At 40.4% G+C, this 17,191-nt stretch overlaps 1 protein-coding gene across 8 annotated transcripts in view; it reads left to right on the top strand.

The window, feature by feature from the left end:
• The window catches only part of LOC120900172 (semaphorin-1A), a 199,566-nt gene that overhangs the window by 137,371 nt on the left and 45,004 nt on the right, over positions 1-17,191 (top strand). For all 8 annotated transcript variants that reach the window (XM_040306823.1, XM_040306827.1, XM_040306821.1 and 5 more), the window contains one exon: positions 6,880-6,982. In XM_040306823.1, the coding sequence (XP_040162757.1) occupies positions 6,880-6,982 (103 nt within the window). The remainder of the gene's footprint in view (positions 1-6,879; positions 6,983-17,191) is intronic.

The following is a 17,191-nucleotide window of genomic DNA, read 5'->3' as shown; positions in this document are numbered from 1 at the left end:
ACAAAGGAAGGTTCGCTGACGGTGGTGTGCGCAAACCGGTTTGCGCATACAGTGAGGGACACATGTTTATAACAGTTGCTGTTGCTGGACGACCCAACAGTAGGCTGCGGAACATTTACCGCGAGCTTTCTTTGTACTAATAAACTATCGTTGCTTTAAAACAGGACCAAAGAAAGGAATCATTATTTTAGATCATATTATTCAGTCCAAACTCATAGATTATACTTCTATTGACTGGCAAATATTGCATACGTGCTTTCTAATTGACATGCTTTTTTGACAAAAAATAATCCATCTTTTCTTTACTTGTTAAAATATTGTGGCAATTTTTAGTGCCTCTAGAATCAGTGTGAAGCATTTTTTAGCAAAATTTGTCCTACAATTACACCGTTTCCGATCCCAAGTAAACAATGTTAGACTGCTTTAGAACATTGTTCAACCAAAAGTTAACATTTGACGTCTTACTGAAATACTGTTGCCTATCTGAACTTGGTTCAATCGTAACTAAACAAGTGATACCCCTAACTTGATCCGATTTAGTTAGAATTTATTGGTCAATAATTTATCACAATACCTTAAAAATTAATATTTGAATTATAAATCAAATTGCAACAAAATGATCATCGAAGAAACGACCCCGGGAAATATAAACGTTAATATTTTGGAAAGTAAATGTCAAGTTGCGAATGAGCAATGTGCAGAAAGGCATCAGTATTTCAGTTAGACGTCAAATGTTTACTTATAGTTGAACAATGTTCAACAGCTGTTTAACATTGTTTATTTGGGCTCGAAAACGGTGTAATTATTGCGTTTTGAAGAAAAAAATGATAAATGAAGATTAATTTAACTTTTTGTTAAATGTTTTAGAATAACATTATGAAACAATTTATTTCAAAAAAAAATTATAAAAATATAAAACAACACTTGATCTTGGTGCTGGTTGATTTGGATATAATTTATTAAAATATCGGTTGGTACTTATTTATAATTCGAAGATATGATATTCCATTTGGTAAATTTTAGCAGATCCTAAACAAGTGATACCCCTAACTTGATCCGTTTTCTGGTTTGAGTTTAGACAATTATTGCAAGTTTTGTTATGTTTTTTGTTTGTTTTTTATGTTTTTTATGTCATGTACCTCTTATCTAATAAGTTGTATTGCTTAGATTTTTTCCTTATAATTGCATTAACAACTGTTCAAGAACTAAAGTACGTGCAAGAATATTAAAAAAAACACACAAAAAAGTTAAACTTTCTCCGTAAACCGATAATTGTCATGTTACATTGATTCTAAACCTTGTCTGGTTATAACTGAAATTGCTATTGCCATGCTAGTGTTACAATTATTGTCTGCACTGTTCGCGAATGATTTCTCCTCAAGACAAAGACAGACCCCGCGAAGAAACCGATGAGTCATGCGTCTTGACCGGGAACAAAGTCACTTATACCTGTGCGCGCTACTGTCCATGAACTTGCCTGCAATAACCTACACACATGCAGACACGCAGACACCAATCCCATTACAGATAAGTACTGTCCGATGTGTAAACTACCTTTTGACGGTGGTTCCCCCTGGGTTGGAGGCTCGTAGCCCGTCCGGCTATCATCGATATGCTCCCATCAAGCCGAGCCTATGCGTGAGGTAATGTCACGGTAAGAACCGTGCGAAATATAATCGTTTGAATAGATGCGTTAGTGTGTGTGAGAGGGAGAAGCGTTTGCCGGCCAGTTCCTCAAGATGGATGAAGCCGTTCATCTTCTGCTTGCCAGAAGAATTTAGGTCAGTGACTTCAATGATTCATGTGGGGCTTTTTGGTAGTGGCACGTGTGTACTGTAATACTTTCCACAAACGACCTTGAGGGATGCTGTTCACCCGGTTGGTCCGATTGGTTTCCGCGGTTTTTTGTTTTGACACTTGTACATTCTTGTATCGATGGCACAGGGGAACTATAAGTACTTGTAAAGGCTCTATTGTTTTACACGAATAATTGGGAGATTATCTTTTCGCTTTATTTGACAGAAAATCGACAAGTGTAATATTAAGTCACAAGAAAACGAAAATAAATGAATAGTACAGAATAGAATAGTATGAATAGACATCTATTGATGTGAAAAAGAACATTTTTATGATGAAGAATTGGTTTAGCGACGAGACGTTGTGATCTGGTTTAAGTGTTTCTTTCTCAAATAACCACCATTTTACACTTTCATTGTGGATTTCCCCTGCTCGACCAGTGGTTGTCAATTTGCGTATTCTCTAATATCATAGGGCCTCAATAGAAAAAGGAAATACATAGTATTACATTCCTTTTCTTTGTATGTTTAGATGATAGTATAATTACATATTGCTTTCATGCTAGGGACCATGTTACACTGAGCCTGGATCATGTACCTAAAAATCACAAAATTTACTACTGTACCGAGATCATAATTCTGCACCCGTATTGCAAATCGTAATTTACTACACTCACACACCAACTGCCGTGCGGTCGCCGATGCCATTAATTTGAATAACGTTTTCAATTACTCAAAGTGTCCATCATAAATCAGAAATGATACTGTGCCGGCTTCCGACGAGCAAATAAGCCCTGCGTGTACACACTTGCACTGCGAGGTGGTCGCCTTTGCCGTTCGATTCCTTCCGCTCCGGTTGTCCGGTGCGTACGTAAGAGGGGATTAATAATGGTTTTGACACGTTATATGCTCCCCGGTTTCCCAGCAATTAGCTGTGCCGGGGTGGAGCCTCCTGTCCTCAAGATTGTGTTGAAATCCGTACTCTACTTGGTTCGAATCTGGGGCCACCATAGTCTTCTCGGTAGCTCCTATTACATCCTGTGCTGCTGCATTTGGCATGTATGCGTGGTGCCCATTCTTCGATCGATCACGATGGTATTATGGTCATTTTCCATGCCGTGCGCGGTGACACTATGACACCTCGGATTGGCCGGTATGCCAGACACGATGGAGGAAATGGGATGGCACTTACCAGATAGTAGGTGTATGATGCGGATATACAGTACTGGGATAGTGTAGCACTGAAAGCTAACGTGTAGTTGTAAACGATTCGCAGAATTCTCGTTGCTTCTGTCCAATCCGTCTGATCCGTATTTGATAGTTTCATTGTCTATATGGCCTTGTAAAACCCAAGTTCTAATTCAGATAAACTGAATAGTTGGTATGTTGTGGTGATGGTGAGCGGGAACATAGGGATTTGAAATAAGTTTTTTAAGCTTTCCGGATGTTTAAGTATACTGCAAATTTCGCTCTGCTCTCGAAATGAAACGTTTAGAATTTATTCATTGTGAGTGGCTTTCTTTGAATCGTTGGTAAATGAAGTTAATTACTCATAAGTTTGAACCATTGAGACGATGAAATCTTTTTTAAACGTTTTGAACACTTATGGACATTTATTTTTGAATGCTCAGGGTCGTCAGTGCATAAGGTGAAAAATGCTATAAAAAGCAAATAATGCAATCATTATTAATCATCAATCATTAATTCCCAACTAACCAAATCGGTTTTAACCCACTTGAAAGCCACTTCAAACCCACGAGGGTTAGTGGTGGTCGATTCAGTCGTTAACCAACCAAATTTTAGAACTCTCGATTGAATTAATTCATCCACTTACATCACTGCACAACTTTGGCAATATTATTAATATATAAACTGTGCAATGTCCAGCGAAATTAAAGAGTTCATTTGCAAGGAAACAAACACACGCATACACATCTTACACAAATATGTTGCACAATAAATAAACTTAAACACACAAATTGTATCGCTTCCTTTGCTCAGTTAAACTCATTCGGGGGTGATACATATTGAGCAAATGAATGAATGAATGAATGAATGAATGAATGAATGAATGAATGAATGAATGAATGATTTTTTTGGCTTTGTTCGATGCAACTGGATTCTTAGTACTGGAAATTGCCGACGTTTTCGGTATCTTGGTTATTTGGGTCATGATTACCCTTATCTTTATTATTATTATTATTATCAAAATGATTGAAAGTCGTGTTAAACCTTTACATTCTGTTTGATGTTGATGATGTGCAGTATCAGTGGTTTATCGGAGAAGGTGCACCAACAACAACATTATTTAACAACCTTTATTATTTAAGCTGCGTTTAGCAGCATCAAAATACAGGGTTTACCAAGTCACTTTGCGATGTGAGCTGCACAAAATTCAACCCGAAACATGGGTTATTCATTGAGTTATTAGCAGGTTTGACTGAGCAGATTCAACTGCTAATAACTCAATGCATAACCCATGTTTCGGGTTGAATTTTGCTGCGGAGCAAAGATAAACTTCTATTCTTTGTAAAACAACATGAATGTATCTCAAATCAGCACTAAAAGCCCAAAAACATAATTTTGAAAAAAATGTAAACATCGTGGACGGCTCCAGCTAACATCCCCTGTGAAAAGACTTCATATAATGGATGAAAATGAATGCGGTGGAATAGAAAATTATTTCGGGCCAAATGAAGTAGCTCGTCAGAATAGAAATAGGTCTCAAGTGAGATGAATTGTGCAGCTCACATCGCAAAGTGACTTGATAAACCCTGTAAGCAAAACCTGATAAGCTGATTCATGTTTAACATTTTGACGATACCTTATCGCTATTGCTATTTAGTGATTAAGACGTAAACACGTGTAACACGATACCTTATCGCTAACTTTCATTCATAACATTATTTAACAACCTGTATTATTTAAGGTGCGTTTATCTGTGTTACCAAAATGAAAAAAAAAACCCGTTGACCAACTGCAAGGCTTACGGCATACAACTTTAATCGGCGCCGCTCTAACGAACTAATAAATTAAATACTCGAAGTAACATTTTTCAAAGGTAATTGCATGTAAATGATTAAATGGCTTCATGGTATGGACGTAGCTTTAAACAAGGGAGCGTAGAAACATTTCCGCAGAAAATCGATTCCTATTGCGTAACAGTGGCAATGCTTTAATCGGCGAGCAAAACACACAAAAAAACTGCCACCTTCACCGAATATTTGAAGTTGAAATGTACTTTATTGGCAGTGAATAGAACTAGACCGACAAATTATTAAATTACGGCCCCGGATTTGATCAGGTGGAATGGAGTGTGACGCTCGTGAAGGTAGAGAAACAATCGAGCTGATTTCACGGGCCATTTGATTATGATTAAATTTTAGCCTGTAACTGTACATCAATTTGTTATGAAACCGGCAAGGACAGGGTTTAGAATTGAGTACTGAAGGGTTTGTTTTACGATAGAATTAGTCTTTTGTTTTAAACACTTTACTCAATTCTGAGAAAGCAACGATATCTGTGTATAGCACAAACGAAGCTTTTAACAGGGTGTCTAGTTTGTCTGAGCTAAGCCACAGATTCGTCTGAACCGGTTCAAAATTTATGTTTAACTATGGTTACCACAAGCCAAAATTTATCATCCTGGCATGGAAATGAAAAATAAAAGTTCTACAAACACAACTATCTTGGCAACACTGGCAACACACCAATGCTTGAGCGGGAGCCGTCCTCTCTTTGTTGCCATTTCGGGTGAGCCTCAGCCGGGGGGACTGTAGTTTGCGGTGGTTTGCTTATTTTATCCTTCAACATTGTACCACTAACCGTAACCACCACCATCCCCCCTTTCAGCGTGGGGCAAGTGGGGTGGAACTCTAGAGTTAATAAAACAAACATACCCGGACCGCTCGTTCGTTCGTCCGGATTTGACTGATAAATTACCGATCGTTTACCACTTTGAACGCTGTTTGCATTCTGTAATCGGTTAGTGTTGTGCGGGATGCGGCGGGTATGTAACTGGCTACACGGAAGGGGCCACCGGAAGTGTATTTGCTGGAGGTGACGACGGGAGCAAAGCGCCAGCGGAACTACGGACAGAATCGATGTCAAAGATTTATCGCTTGTATATTCGCACACAAGCATACCCTTGTGCTGCTAAAACGTTAGAACTGGTGACTAGACATGGTCTCTGCTTGGCGGGACGGCGTCGTCTCGGTTGTTGTGCTGTGGAATGCTTGTGGAAAAGCTTTTGCCGCCACCATCGCCTCCACATTGCCTTTGATGTTCGAGTTTAAAAGCGTATTTTTGTATCTGTGTGTGTTTGTATATGTGTATGTCAGTGGATAACCGAACTATTCGTAGTCGTCCGCTTGTGCGCCGTTTCGTTTCGATTTCCATCAAACCAGAACGTCGAAAGGATGAAAATGGCATCGAACGAGATATGTTGCGTAACTATCGAGCGTTCGTTTTGCTACTACCCAGTAGTTGTGCGGGATGAAAAATGTTTTTTTTTCGCCACGCTTGACCATGTGTGTCGTGATTGTTTTTGCGTCGGTATGTTTTTCTCTAGTTTGGGCTTTCCTTTCTCGCCATCTTCCATTTTTCGTTCTAGCTTATGGTTTTGCAGACCTTTGGATGGGGTTTTGCATAGGAAGTGGAACTGATTGATGTTGTTCTAACAGACACTTTTTTTCGTTGTTGATGGGAAAAGTATGCCTCTTGTTCTTTTTGGGTAGCTTGATGTTATAACATCATTTAAATTTGGGTTAAGCTGACTAGATACGTTTATGATGTGTTGGTGTAAATTGTTGATCTCGTTGATTCTTTTGCTCAATAATAAAAAAAACAAGTGAAAAATATACATAAAAAAGGAAAACTGTTATTTTGAATAAGTTATTTAGCATAAAATTAATGTAGCTAGGAATGTGAGCAAAGGATACTCGTTTCTAATATGAAAATTGTTCAACCCTTTGGTTGGATTCCCATCACCAAACATTCATTCGATTCCAATCTCTACCAGAAAACTGTCAGTGAACGTTTATTTACGGCCTTTTTTCTTTCTCTCTCTCTCTTTCTATTACAGCCGACAAGGAGTACCTCCGGTTCCAGGGGAACGAATCGACGAACGACTTCTTCAAGCTGGTGCTGCGCGACCCGAACAGCAACAATCTGCTCGTCGGTGCACGGTGAGTGAGATAGTTTTACGAGCGCATTATACATTCCACTTTCACCAGCACCGCGAGGTGCATCGGTCGAGCGCAATGGGGGGAAAGAATGGCGCATCACACACACACACACGCGTATGATGATGCAAGGGGAGTTCTAATGGGATGTAAACGGAGTAGCCCAGCGTGTGGGCGCTATCGGCTTTCGTCGATCGAATCGAAACGGGGTACGATGTTCAATTTATGAGTTTGAAACCGCCGTTTAAGCTTAATCTCGTTCGGCGGTTGGGGTTTACGGTGAAACGATGAACGCCGAACCTTCGCCCTGTGCTGCTGAAGCTACCTTTCGGTAGGGCAGTTCATTAACCTTTAGGGGCTTATATGGTTTTATATGTGCCATTTAGATAAATCACAACAGTTCATTACAGTTAAGCAGCTATGAGGTTAATAAAAACTGGCTCTTGAACGATTTTCAGTGAGTTTGTTTTGAGGTTGAAAATAATATTTCAAAACAGAATTTATCTGTTTCTGCCTTTTATTATCGAAATTTATCAAAATTTTACTATCGAATAATCGTAGCATCTCGACAGTTATTGAATGTTTTAAAGTCTTACGCTAAAGATTGGAATTCCATTACTACATCTTGCTATTGTAGGGTGACACCTTCTTGGCTTTTTATTGAATTGATTTTGCAATTCCATTTCCGCCCTCATTTGCTCCATCTTTATTTAGCATGACAAGCTCTGATTATAAGAACACTCATGTATGGATGGTCCTATGAGATTATGGTTGGGAGTTTTTTTTTGTTCTTTAGGAGCGAATTCAATTGACTTAACGAGTTGGATTCTGTGCAACGGTGATATGCATCCGCTACTTAGGCGAACGTTTCCGTTCAGAGATCGAGCCATCGTCGTCGTACTGATTGAAGCACGCACACTTTTCCCTCGCGCACTCCAACATAGTTACATGCCTCAGTGTTAAGGGGTTTCTTTTTTTTCGAAGTTATCGCTACTTCCACCATTCACAGCAGAATTTTCCGATTGTTTGCATACCCGATTTGTCGCTCTATCTCTTCTGTATTTGGTTCTTTTCTTTTGTGGAACAATTGTGAAGATGGAAGTGAGTTACGTCCAAAAAGGATGACTTTTTACACTGGATATTGGATAACGTGTTCGTTGATGTGGTGGTAATATTTTTCTGTGTGATTTTTCACAGTTTCAACATAGTTATTCTGAAATATTAGTAAAATGAATATAAATTTAATTGTAGTTTTACAGAAAATGTTCAAAGAAATGATATAGGGGCCCTATACGATTCTAGTCAGATTATTTTATTTGGAGTTAGGCAGTTGGAGGCTTAAATCATGTTAACACTCCATACAAAACCACACACAAAAGTAGCCTACGATTTTCAGCTTAGATTATTTTATTTAGCTTCAAGATTAGAATTCTTCTTCTAATTTGGTCGGTAGGATTTGACTTCCTATACTTTTCGCACTTACGAATTGAGGCTGTAATTAGATTCGAGTACCTGTTCGATAAAATAGAAAACCAAGGTTGTGTTTTCATTCATCGTAAGGTGCATTAAAGAAATCAGGTGGTGGAGTCTAGAATCAAAGAGTATGTAGACCAGGTGTTCTAATAGCCTGTTTTTTTATAACCATATTTTAACGTCACTTTTCGACAGGACGGGCGAAAATTTTTACTCAACTAGGCTTTTTGGTAGCTTGAAGACTACACAAAACACTCTTAAAATCTTCATTCGGAAGCAGAAGCTATAGAAATTAGCTTTCTAAATATATACACCTTGGGATAAGCTCATCTGAATATTATAACCACTTTGATAGCTGCTCGAAAACTGCTATACAATGGAAATAGCTGACAGGCTGAAATTTAAGTCTACGAACTTCAAACGAAAAAGGGCGCAATAATACGTTTTTATTTCTTATTTGTTTTATAAATAATCATTTGATTTAAGACCCATTTATTCGCAATCTAAGTAAATCTATCTAAGATGCTCCAAAGCATTATCAGGAATATGGCTTCTTTTCGATAGTAGTTTTGAAATGAAATGATGGCTTATTTTTTTCTTATAAGAAACTTTTTTTTATGCATAATACGTCTAATAGCATTTTTGTTCATCTTCGCATCATAGTATAAGCGTACAGCAAACGTTCTTTGTGTGAATCATGAAAATGCATAGCTCGTCCTGGATTGGGGATATATTTCAAGCACACACACACACACTCTCTTTTGTACCCGTTCGTCGTACAACAGATGCATTATTTAAATGCATTTGGTCGTGGAAAATGCTTGATTGATGGGCTCTAGCACAGCAGTGCACTGGCAAAGGAGCAGAACGAATGGAAAAGATGCTTCAGCACACGTTCAGCTCATCGCACGCCGCTCGGCACTTTCATCGAATGGTGCTTCCAGTTTGTCGAAAAGTTCTCATCCACCTAGTAGAAGCACCGGCTCTCATCGTTGTTACGCTTCCCTTTTGCTAGTGTTACCGCACCAACCGACCAGCAATACGTCTGCCACATTGCGTTGCAAAGAACGCACCGTGCATAACTAATGTTTGCATATGATGGCTGCTAGCAGAAGTCGGCTACAGTACTAGTTTCGATTCGCACCATTAACTATTTCACTATTTCGGGGGTGGGGAGGCTGATAGCTTTTGGGCAGAGCGGCGCGCATTGTGCACCGATCGGACCCGAGCGCGCCCGCCCTTTGCATATGCGCGCGGTTTTAAAGATGCTCGAAAAGCTAAACGTGAATACCGGGTGGGGAGGAGACCGGGTCGTGGTTAAAGGTAGCTTGGTAGTGGTCCTGCTCCGGTGCACCTGAAGCGGTGCAGCGTGTCGAGCGAGCAAGGAATGTGCAATTGCAATGCTAACGTCTCTCTGGTGGAGGATGAATCGAAGGGGGTGAACTCATCAAACCAAGCACTCGTCGGGACGTGTGTGTGGATCGCTCTCAGATGAAGGCAAACGTTTCGGATATCCCCAATCAGTGCGAGAAAGGGCGGGCGGGCGGGTACGTACCGTTTTCTGACACGCACTCAAAGGCACGTTGAATTGAAATCAGCATCCGACGACCCATCCCGTTCCCCGGCAGGGACGACGCTTTGTCCTGTCGCTGCCACTGCCTAGCATGCTGCAATAGAATTCCTTCGAGGCTTTTGATGCGGCAAAGCTCTCCGGCAGTGACCGGGCGAGGGGATCTCGGACGGGACTGTCCCACTTGACAGGTGAAGCTGTCCGCAATCTCCAAGAGTGACCCCGTGTGATGACGATGATGTCGCTCGGGAGCAGCCAGTCTCGAAGCGAACTGGTTGATGGTTTGCTGTACCCTATCGAAAGTGGAATGTGTGTGTGTGGCTACATGGGTAGAGATTTGTCCGTCGTGCTAGAGTGACGTACGTTGGGAGATTTGTATCAGACAGAGTGGATGTGCTGAAGAATTTAAACTATTAATTTGAAATTAATCCCGAAGGACGTACGCGCAAGATAACCGTTGCCTTTTGGAACGCAAAGTCTGATAGAAATGTTCGGAAATTGGTGCTTTGTTTAATGAACGACTTCTTGATTCAAATGTATTTAGGTTATGTTCTTAACTGTCTTAGTAAAAGTTGAACTCATAGGCGATTGCTTATAGTAGAAAAGTAATCGATGTACTACGAATTTAACATTTGTATGTGTTTACATTTATCTGCATTTAAAATAAATCCTCAAGATTACAATCGTTCACAGGAAGCGTGTACATATGTACTAAACACGAAGTGTTGTGTTGTAACTATTTCCGAACATCAGATTATCTTTTGTTCTTTAAATAATCTTGGGGCTTCTGAAAGGAATGATGATTTTGAGGATGCATATGTCTGCATTTTTTTGTGATTTTCGTTGTATTTTTTAAGATAATTAATTGATGATTCGATCATCGTTCCAAAAAGCATGGTTAATCAAACATGTTTCATTTGATTCGCGAATCGTTTCATTCTGAGTCATCACATGGACTAATATATTCACAGTGCTTAGATGAAACATTCAATATTTAAGTCTTGTGTACGTTAAGTCCTGTTCCGGTTGAAAACGCTTATTGATTTCACTTCCTTATCGATAGGACAGATCGTTAGGGGTTGATCAAAATCTCCGAATGAACTAGGAAAATTGATTTGGTCGTGTTGGTTGTGGATCACGAATCCCAGGAACCGGTACTCCTTAGCTGCACCCGGGCGAACCTTGCCTATGGCATGATCGATGGTGACAAATTAGTTTAAATGTGCCATCAATTTGCAGTGAATTTCAATTTAAGCACGAGCGCAGTTAGCAAACGTGCTAGAGATCATTTGCAACATTTATCACACGGCTCGGGAAAACACGCGGGACCACGAGCGCGGCATTCTGCATTTGATAAGGACGAAGAGGAGGAGCAGACAGCTCTGTAATATCGGAAGAAACCATTCAGCGGTTGTTTTTTCTTGTGTTGGTTGTTGTTGTAGTAGCTGTTTCTTTGCTTCCATTTTTCCACACTTAAAAAAAACTGCAAATGTCCTTACCCGTTATCTTCACTGTCTATCATCGCGAAAGACTAATGACGAAACACCGTGGTACTCCCGGGCCTTCCTCCCCCGAGGCGCCCCGAGTCTTCCACGTGCACGTGGAGAAATTCGGTAAAAGAAACAGATTTTCTTGTCCTTGGAGCGCGTTAAAGCGAGACAGAGTGTGTCGTTTTCTCTTCTTTCACGCTTTCACGCTTTGGTACATTGTGACCCAGCATTACCATTTTACTTGCTTCCCGCACCGGAGCCACAGTAGTTGCCACCAGGGATGGCGGAAAACCCCTTTTTGCGCATTTCAAAGCCAGTGTGAAGGAAGGGCGTGAAAAACTCACTGCAGAAAGCTCTTTCCGATGAACTGTGGGGAAAAAAACAAGCACTCGTCATGATTGATGAGCCTGTCAGCTAGTTTCACGCCCGTGCTGATGGAGTTTTGTTTGTGCGTTCCTTTGCAGTGTGCGTGTTTTTTTGCTGTTGTTGTGTGTGCTTTCTAACGGCGGGAACGCCTTCTACATTGCAAATGCTCTATGCTCTTGACAGCGTTATCTTTTCAGTGCCTGGTTGCTGGTGTGTTTGTCACCTTGGAGTTGCTTTGTGTGAGTTGGGTGTATTTTTTTGCCTGCCTGCCCTAAGTTGCCTGGAAGTGATAATCAAGATACTGCGTATCCACTGCAATCTGTTTCATGAATCGGAGCAAAATTGCTGTGACGTGAAATGTATGTGGAGTGAAATTGTTTACTTATAACTATATTCCATGTATCTATTTTGTGATTGTAGCTAGTAGTTACTGTATGTATATGTCTATAGCATTGTGTATTGAGGAGTTTGAAGAAGTTTGAAATTTGAAGAAACTTCTCGTTGAATTGGAACGCTTTAAAAATGATTAATTAACATTATGTTAGTTCCGATAAATGTAAGTTCATTGTCCTTCTTTCCACTTCTTCAGTCATACCCGCTTAGACATTGTTCGATGAACCATCAAACACTGTTGTGCTCTTGTGACTGCAAACGTATGCACAGCTTACCATTTTTCCAAGAACAAAGCAAACTGATTTGTAACAGGCGTTTTGTTTTCCTTGTTGTGTGAGGATTTCACCATACACGCTTTGGTAGAGTCTTATGTTCTTTAGGTCGATGGCTTGCAGTGCACTGCCTTGCAGGATTACATTGAGCGACGTACCTAATTAGATGGTCTGCTTATGCAATTAAAAAAGATGATTGAAGTTATGCCAAACGAACACCTCGTGTCTATCAAGCCTTTGGAAGGATCAATAAATTAAGATAAGAATCCCATGATAGATAAACGTTTTGCAGTAAAAAGAATCTTTGGACTATGATTCACCGGCAGGGGGTATGACCGAAGGGCGATTGCAGAGAAGGAATAGGATAGGAAACAAACTGAGTAGGGTACACAGTTCTCAGTACTTTATCCTCACTGATTGAGCGATATCTTATCTAAGCGTAAGCAAGGCATACGCAGAAGTTTGTGTTGAAGTAAAAAAAAAAGAAACTATCTTCACTCACTAACATTCACAACACACAAACAAAGAAGGGTTAAAAGCGAGCATAAAAGTTGGCTTCATCTTTTTTTTTTCTTGGAAATTATAAACATATCAGCTTTAAATCTCATTAGTGGTATGCCATATTTAGCCTTTTGGTTAGGAGAAGCCACATTAAAAAAAAACAGCAAGTGGTCTAAGTAAGTAATAAACTGTTGCAGTGAAGTAGTTTCCCTTTACTCTCCTATACACATGCTTTTAAAAAAGGAACATACCCTTTTATTCCAGCAGGAAAAAGGAAACTGACAGCTTAACTGTGTTACATTTTTGCTATTAGTTTGTTCAAAGTACTCCCTTCTCATTCGATTTCTGGCCAAACCGGCTAATGTTGAACGAAAGCCTAAATGGTAAATGTAACCAATACCGATTTTCGTATTGGATGAATATGGGAAAGATAAGTAGGAGTGAAATAAATGATTCGGGTTACTATTCGCCAGCGTGGGGAACGAGAACGCCATTCCAATTGGATGGCACCGTGGGCGGAAAACTTACACATTCGGCCCCCGCTCCGGTAAGTAAGTCATCGACATGACGCGTTTATAGAGTGAGTGAACACGCCTCGAATAGGAACGGGGCAAAAATAAAACGACACTATGAACGGAGCCTCGGGTAAAAGTCAGCAACCATCCATCCTTTCCTTCTCTGCATAAACGGGGTCCGGATGTTGTGGGCTAAAGCATCAGTTCGGAGTAAACATGCGCTCCACCAGCATCCGTCCGGGAAATACGGTAAACTTTTCTCGTTAAATGCTATTGAATTATTTGTAATTATCGACGTGGTTTACGAGTCGCTCGCTCCTACTAACGTGAATTTTTTAGAGGGTGACTTTGGTTTTTTTTTTCTTTTTGTTGTTATGCACACGAGCACTTTGCCGCTCTTATCGCTCCCCTGGCGTCGGTGAAGAAGGGAAGGAGAGCGAGCTCTGTGCCGTGCGGAAAAAAGTATGAATTGAAATCAGCTAACGCAGCTGTCGAATTTAATAACCAAACTTTCAGCTAATGCGCTTCCGATATCGTTTGGTGCTTGTTTCGGTGATGGTGGCTTTGGCTTTCCCGGTCGGTGCCGCCATTTGAATAGTGTATATGAATATGTGCTGCTGCGAGAAAGTGTGCACAGGAAAGCGTTTGCATGAAGCGATTGATGGAAGTTTTAATCCTAGTTTAATTGGCAGCATTGCTAAAATATGTTGCACCACTTTGGATCGTACTTTTCGTACTGTTGGTGCCCGCGTCGTATAGGTTCCCTGGCAGCTAGCAAGCATCATCGATCGTGAATGTGATAATATGTGTTTGATTTATACTTCGCTTTAATCATCCGGGCCCGGACGACGATGCTCAGGAAACGGAAAATGTGCCGAACTTTGAGGATTGAGCAGCGCTGCAGCGAGATTATCTTACTAGAACGCTGCGGTAATATCCCCTCATCTCTCGGCAACAAAAACATCCCCTAATGGTGGCGAAACAGCCTCAATATCCTTTTGGGGAGTCTCCCTCTCTCTCTCACCGCACTGTACACAGTATTAACGCTGCCAAAAAGTTAAATCATGTGTGCTGCCATAAGATAAAGCGTAGCGTACTATCTCGTTGCGTTGGAGTGGTATTTATCTATCTCCCGGTTTTTCCCTATTAAACTTGTCTCACTCTCTCTCTCTCTCTCGCTCTGTGTACTGCTCTCTTCCTCTGTTTCTCCCTTGAGGTTTTTTGCATTATTTGTAGCGTTGGTAGTTTCGAGTACAGCAGTCGATGGTACTTAGGGCAGCTCCCGATTCCGACCCCCACCGTATTGTGTCGAACGTGTACGGTTACTTACATCCCCTACGAAAGTGGGATTTAAAGGAGAAAATGTGCGGGGGGGGGGGGGGGTAAAAGGGCGATATCTTTGCCATTGGCGGTGGCAGCTTACATGCGTGCGTACGTCGAGCATACAATTTGTACCCAGATAAGGTGGAAGCACATAATGCTGCACGTTTTGGGAGGCTTTTGTTGGGGGGACAACGTGCCAAAAAGAAAAGGAAAGAAAGATGAAAAGGATTACGCAACCAGATGCTAGGCTTGTTTTTTCCTGTTAAATCTACTTCCTCGCGCACACACACACACAAGCACACCCGAAAGTGCGTATCCTTAACGCACACGATCACGGGGTTTCTCCGTTGCTCTTGGCTGCTCACCAGAGAAGCATAAAGCGCGTATGGATGAATTTTTAAGCAGTCCCTCGTGCGTATCCTTCCTCTGTCTCGTGGTTTGTGTGCGTATGTGTGTGACAGAAGGACATTTTTGCTTCTTTTTTTGTGCAAAACAGGGGAGGCAAGTACAGTGGTGGATCGATGCAGCTGGCATGTTGAGGATGTGAAAAATCGATAAAACCCCACACAAGCCGAACTAGCGAAGGGTGGTGCTGGTAGGTAGCTTACAGGCATTGATGAAATGCCACTGGGTAATGTCGATTCCTGGATTCGATACGGTTGGTAATAATTCGATTTCGTTTTGCTTTTCCATCAACCTCTTGGAGGAGGGAAACTGATAAGTCGGTCGGTCGGTGGCCGTGGTCGCCTTGGCGGTCTTGTGCGGTAAAGCGTGCGAGAAATGTTGTATGCGGAAGTTATCGTCCTTGCGATAACATCATCCACCTTACGTACGTGTAAGCAAATTACGCTTCCAGATGTGAGCAGCGTGTGTGTAAGATTTTTTGTTTTGTTAGGACGAGATTGTCTTATCGAGAAATAATAGAACATCTGTGAGGAATTGATTGGGATGAATTGTGTTTCCTTTTCGCTGCTTTTCTGTGGTTTCATTTGGGCCACAGTAGAACAAAATATGAATTTACAAATATTTGTTGTACATTCACAGATTATAATTTCGTAGATTGAAGGATTGAGGGCAGGACGAACGCTGAGATGGAAACATAAATCAAACGCATTCGTAATTTAATTTTACTATTCTATTTATATCAAAATTAAATGATTGTATAGCATTTATATTTTATACACCCACCGAGTTCTTGGAATTCTGATTCAATTTCAAACAAATTGCAGTACACTTTCAAACGGTACACTGTTGTACAGTGCGATAGCAGCGAACGCAAACAGTGCACAAGCCTTCAGGCTAAACGAATAATAATAGCGGGGGCTTCGTTATGTTGCAGGGAAATTAATTTCCCATTATTCTATTCGTAATCAAATTCACATTTTTTTCATGTCCCTTTCGCCTGGAGGGCCTTATTTGGCGGAAAGGGAAAAAAAGCATTGGATTGTAGAAATTGAATGGAGTTTAGTGCTATAGCTGATTAAATTACTTGCACACGAGTTGTTTGCTTGGTTAGCAACACTCGCCTGCTGAGTAGAATATGGAGTGCGTCATTTTAATGCAACGTTTGTATGGCGTGTTAGTTGTATGCTTTTGTCAGAATTAACTGTGTTTCTTTTACTATAATTCATAGTTTTAATAGAAATAAGCTATTTCCATACATGCTTTCAACTCCATTAACTATCAACTCCATTAATTCTTGGCAGAACTCATAAAATACAATTTAGCATTTAAAATATGAGCTTCTAAAATGCTGCATGACTTCGATTCTTTCGGAATCTACTGCCTTGTGGAATATCCTGTAGTGTAGTGCAATTAAGCCTAGTGAGCTTATTTAAGTCTGGCATGATTGCATAGGTCGGCACAAAAAATAATAAAACGAAGAAAAGTAACACAAATAAATTGTAAGCCAATAACAACTTGAACTTGAATGCTATCGTAATTGAACTATGGAGATTAATGTATCCTATATTCAATATATTAGTTTTCCAGTCATATTTTATATATTGAGTATGCCATTTCCTATCAGAAATAATATCAAAATTGCACAGTAATCCTCACTTCAATAAGACGTTTTTATTTTATGTTTTTGTCCCTGATTGAGTATTTCTAGCGAAGATCCTGTAGTACATTAAGGTTATAATCCTGTAATTCCCAATTTCGTTTAAAGACGAGATAAAACAAATCAATACAAAATGAGCTAAAGCTCTAGAAATTCCAGATATCATCATAGCTTCACGCGGATATTTAATACCCATCATGCATACAATATTTCACTTTCCGCCATACAATTTTGGGCATTAAATATG

This window comes from Anopheles arabiensis, chromosome 3, assembly GCF_016920715.1.
Source record: "Anopheles arabiensis isolate DONGOLA chromosome 3, AaraD3, whole genome shotgun sequence".
Taxonomy (NCBI): domain Eukaryota; kingdom Metazoa; phylum Arthropoda; class Insecta; order Diptera; family Culicidae; genus Anopheles; species Anopheles arabiensis.
Note: the sequence above shows the minus strand (reverse complement) of the source record. Positions and strands in the feature narration are given on the sequence as shown.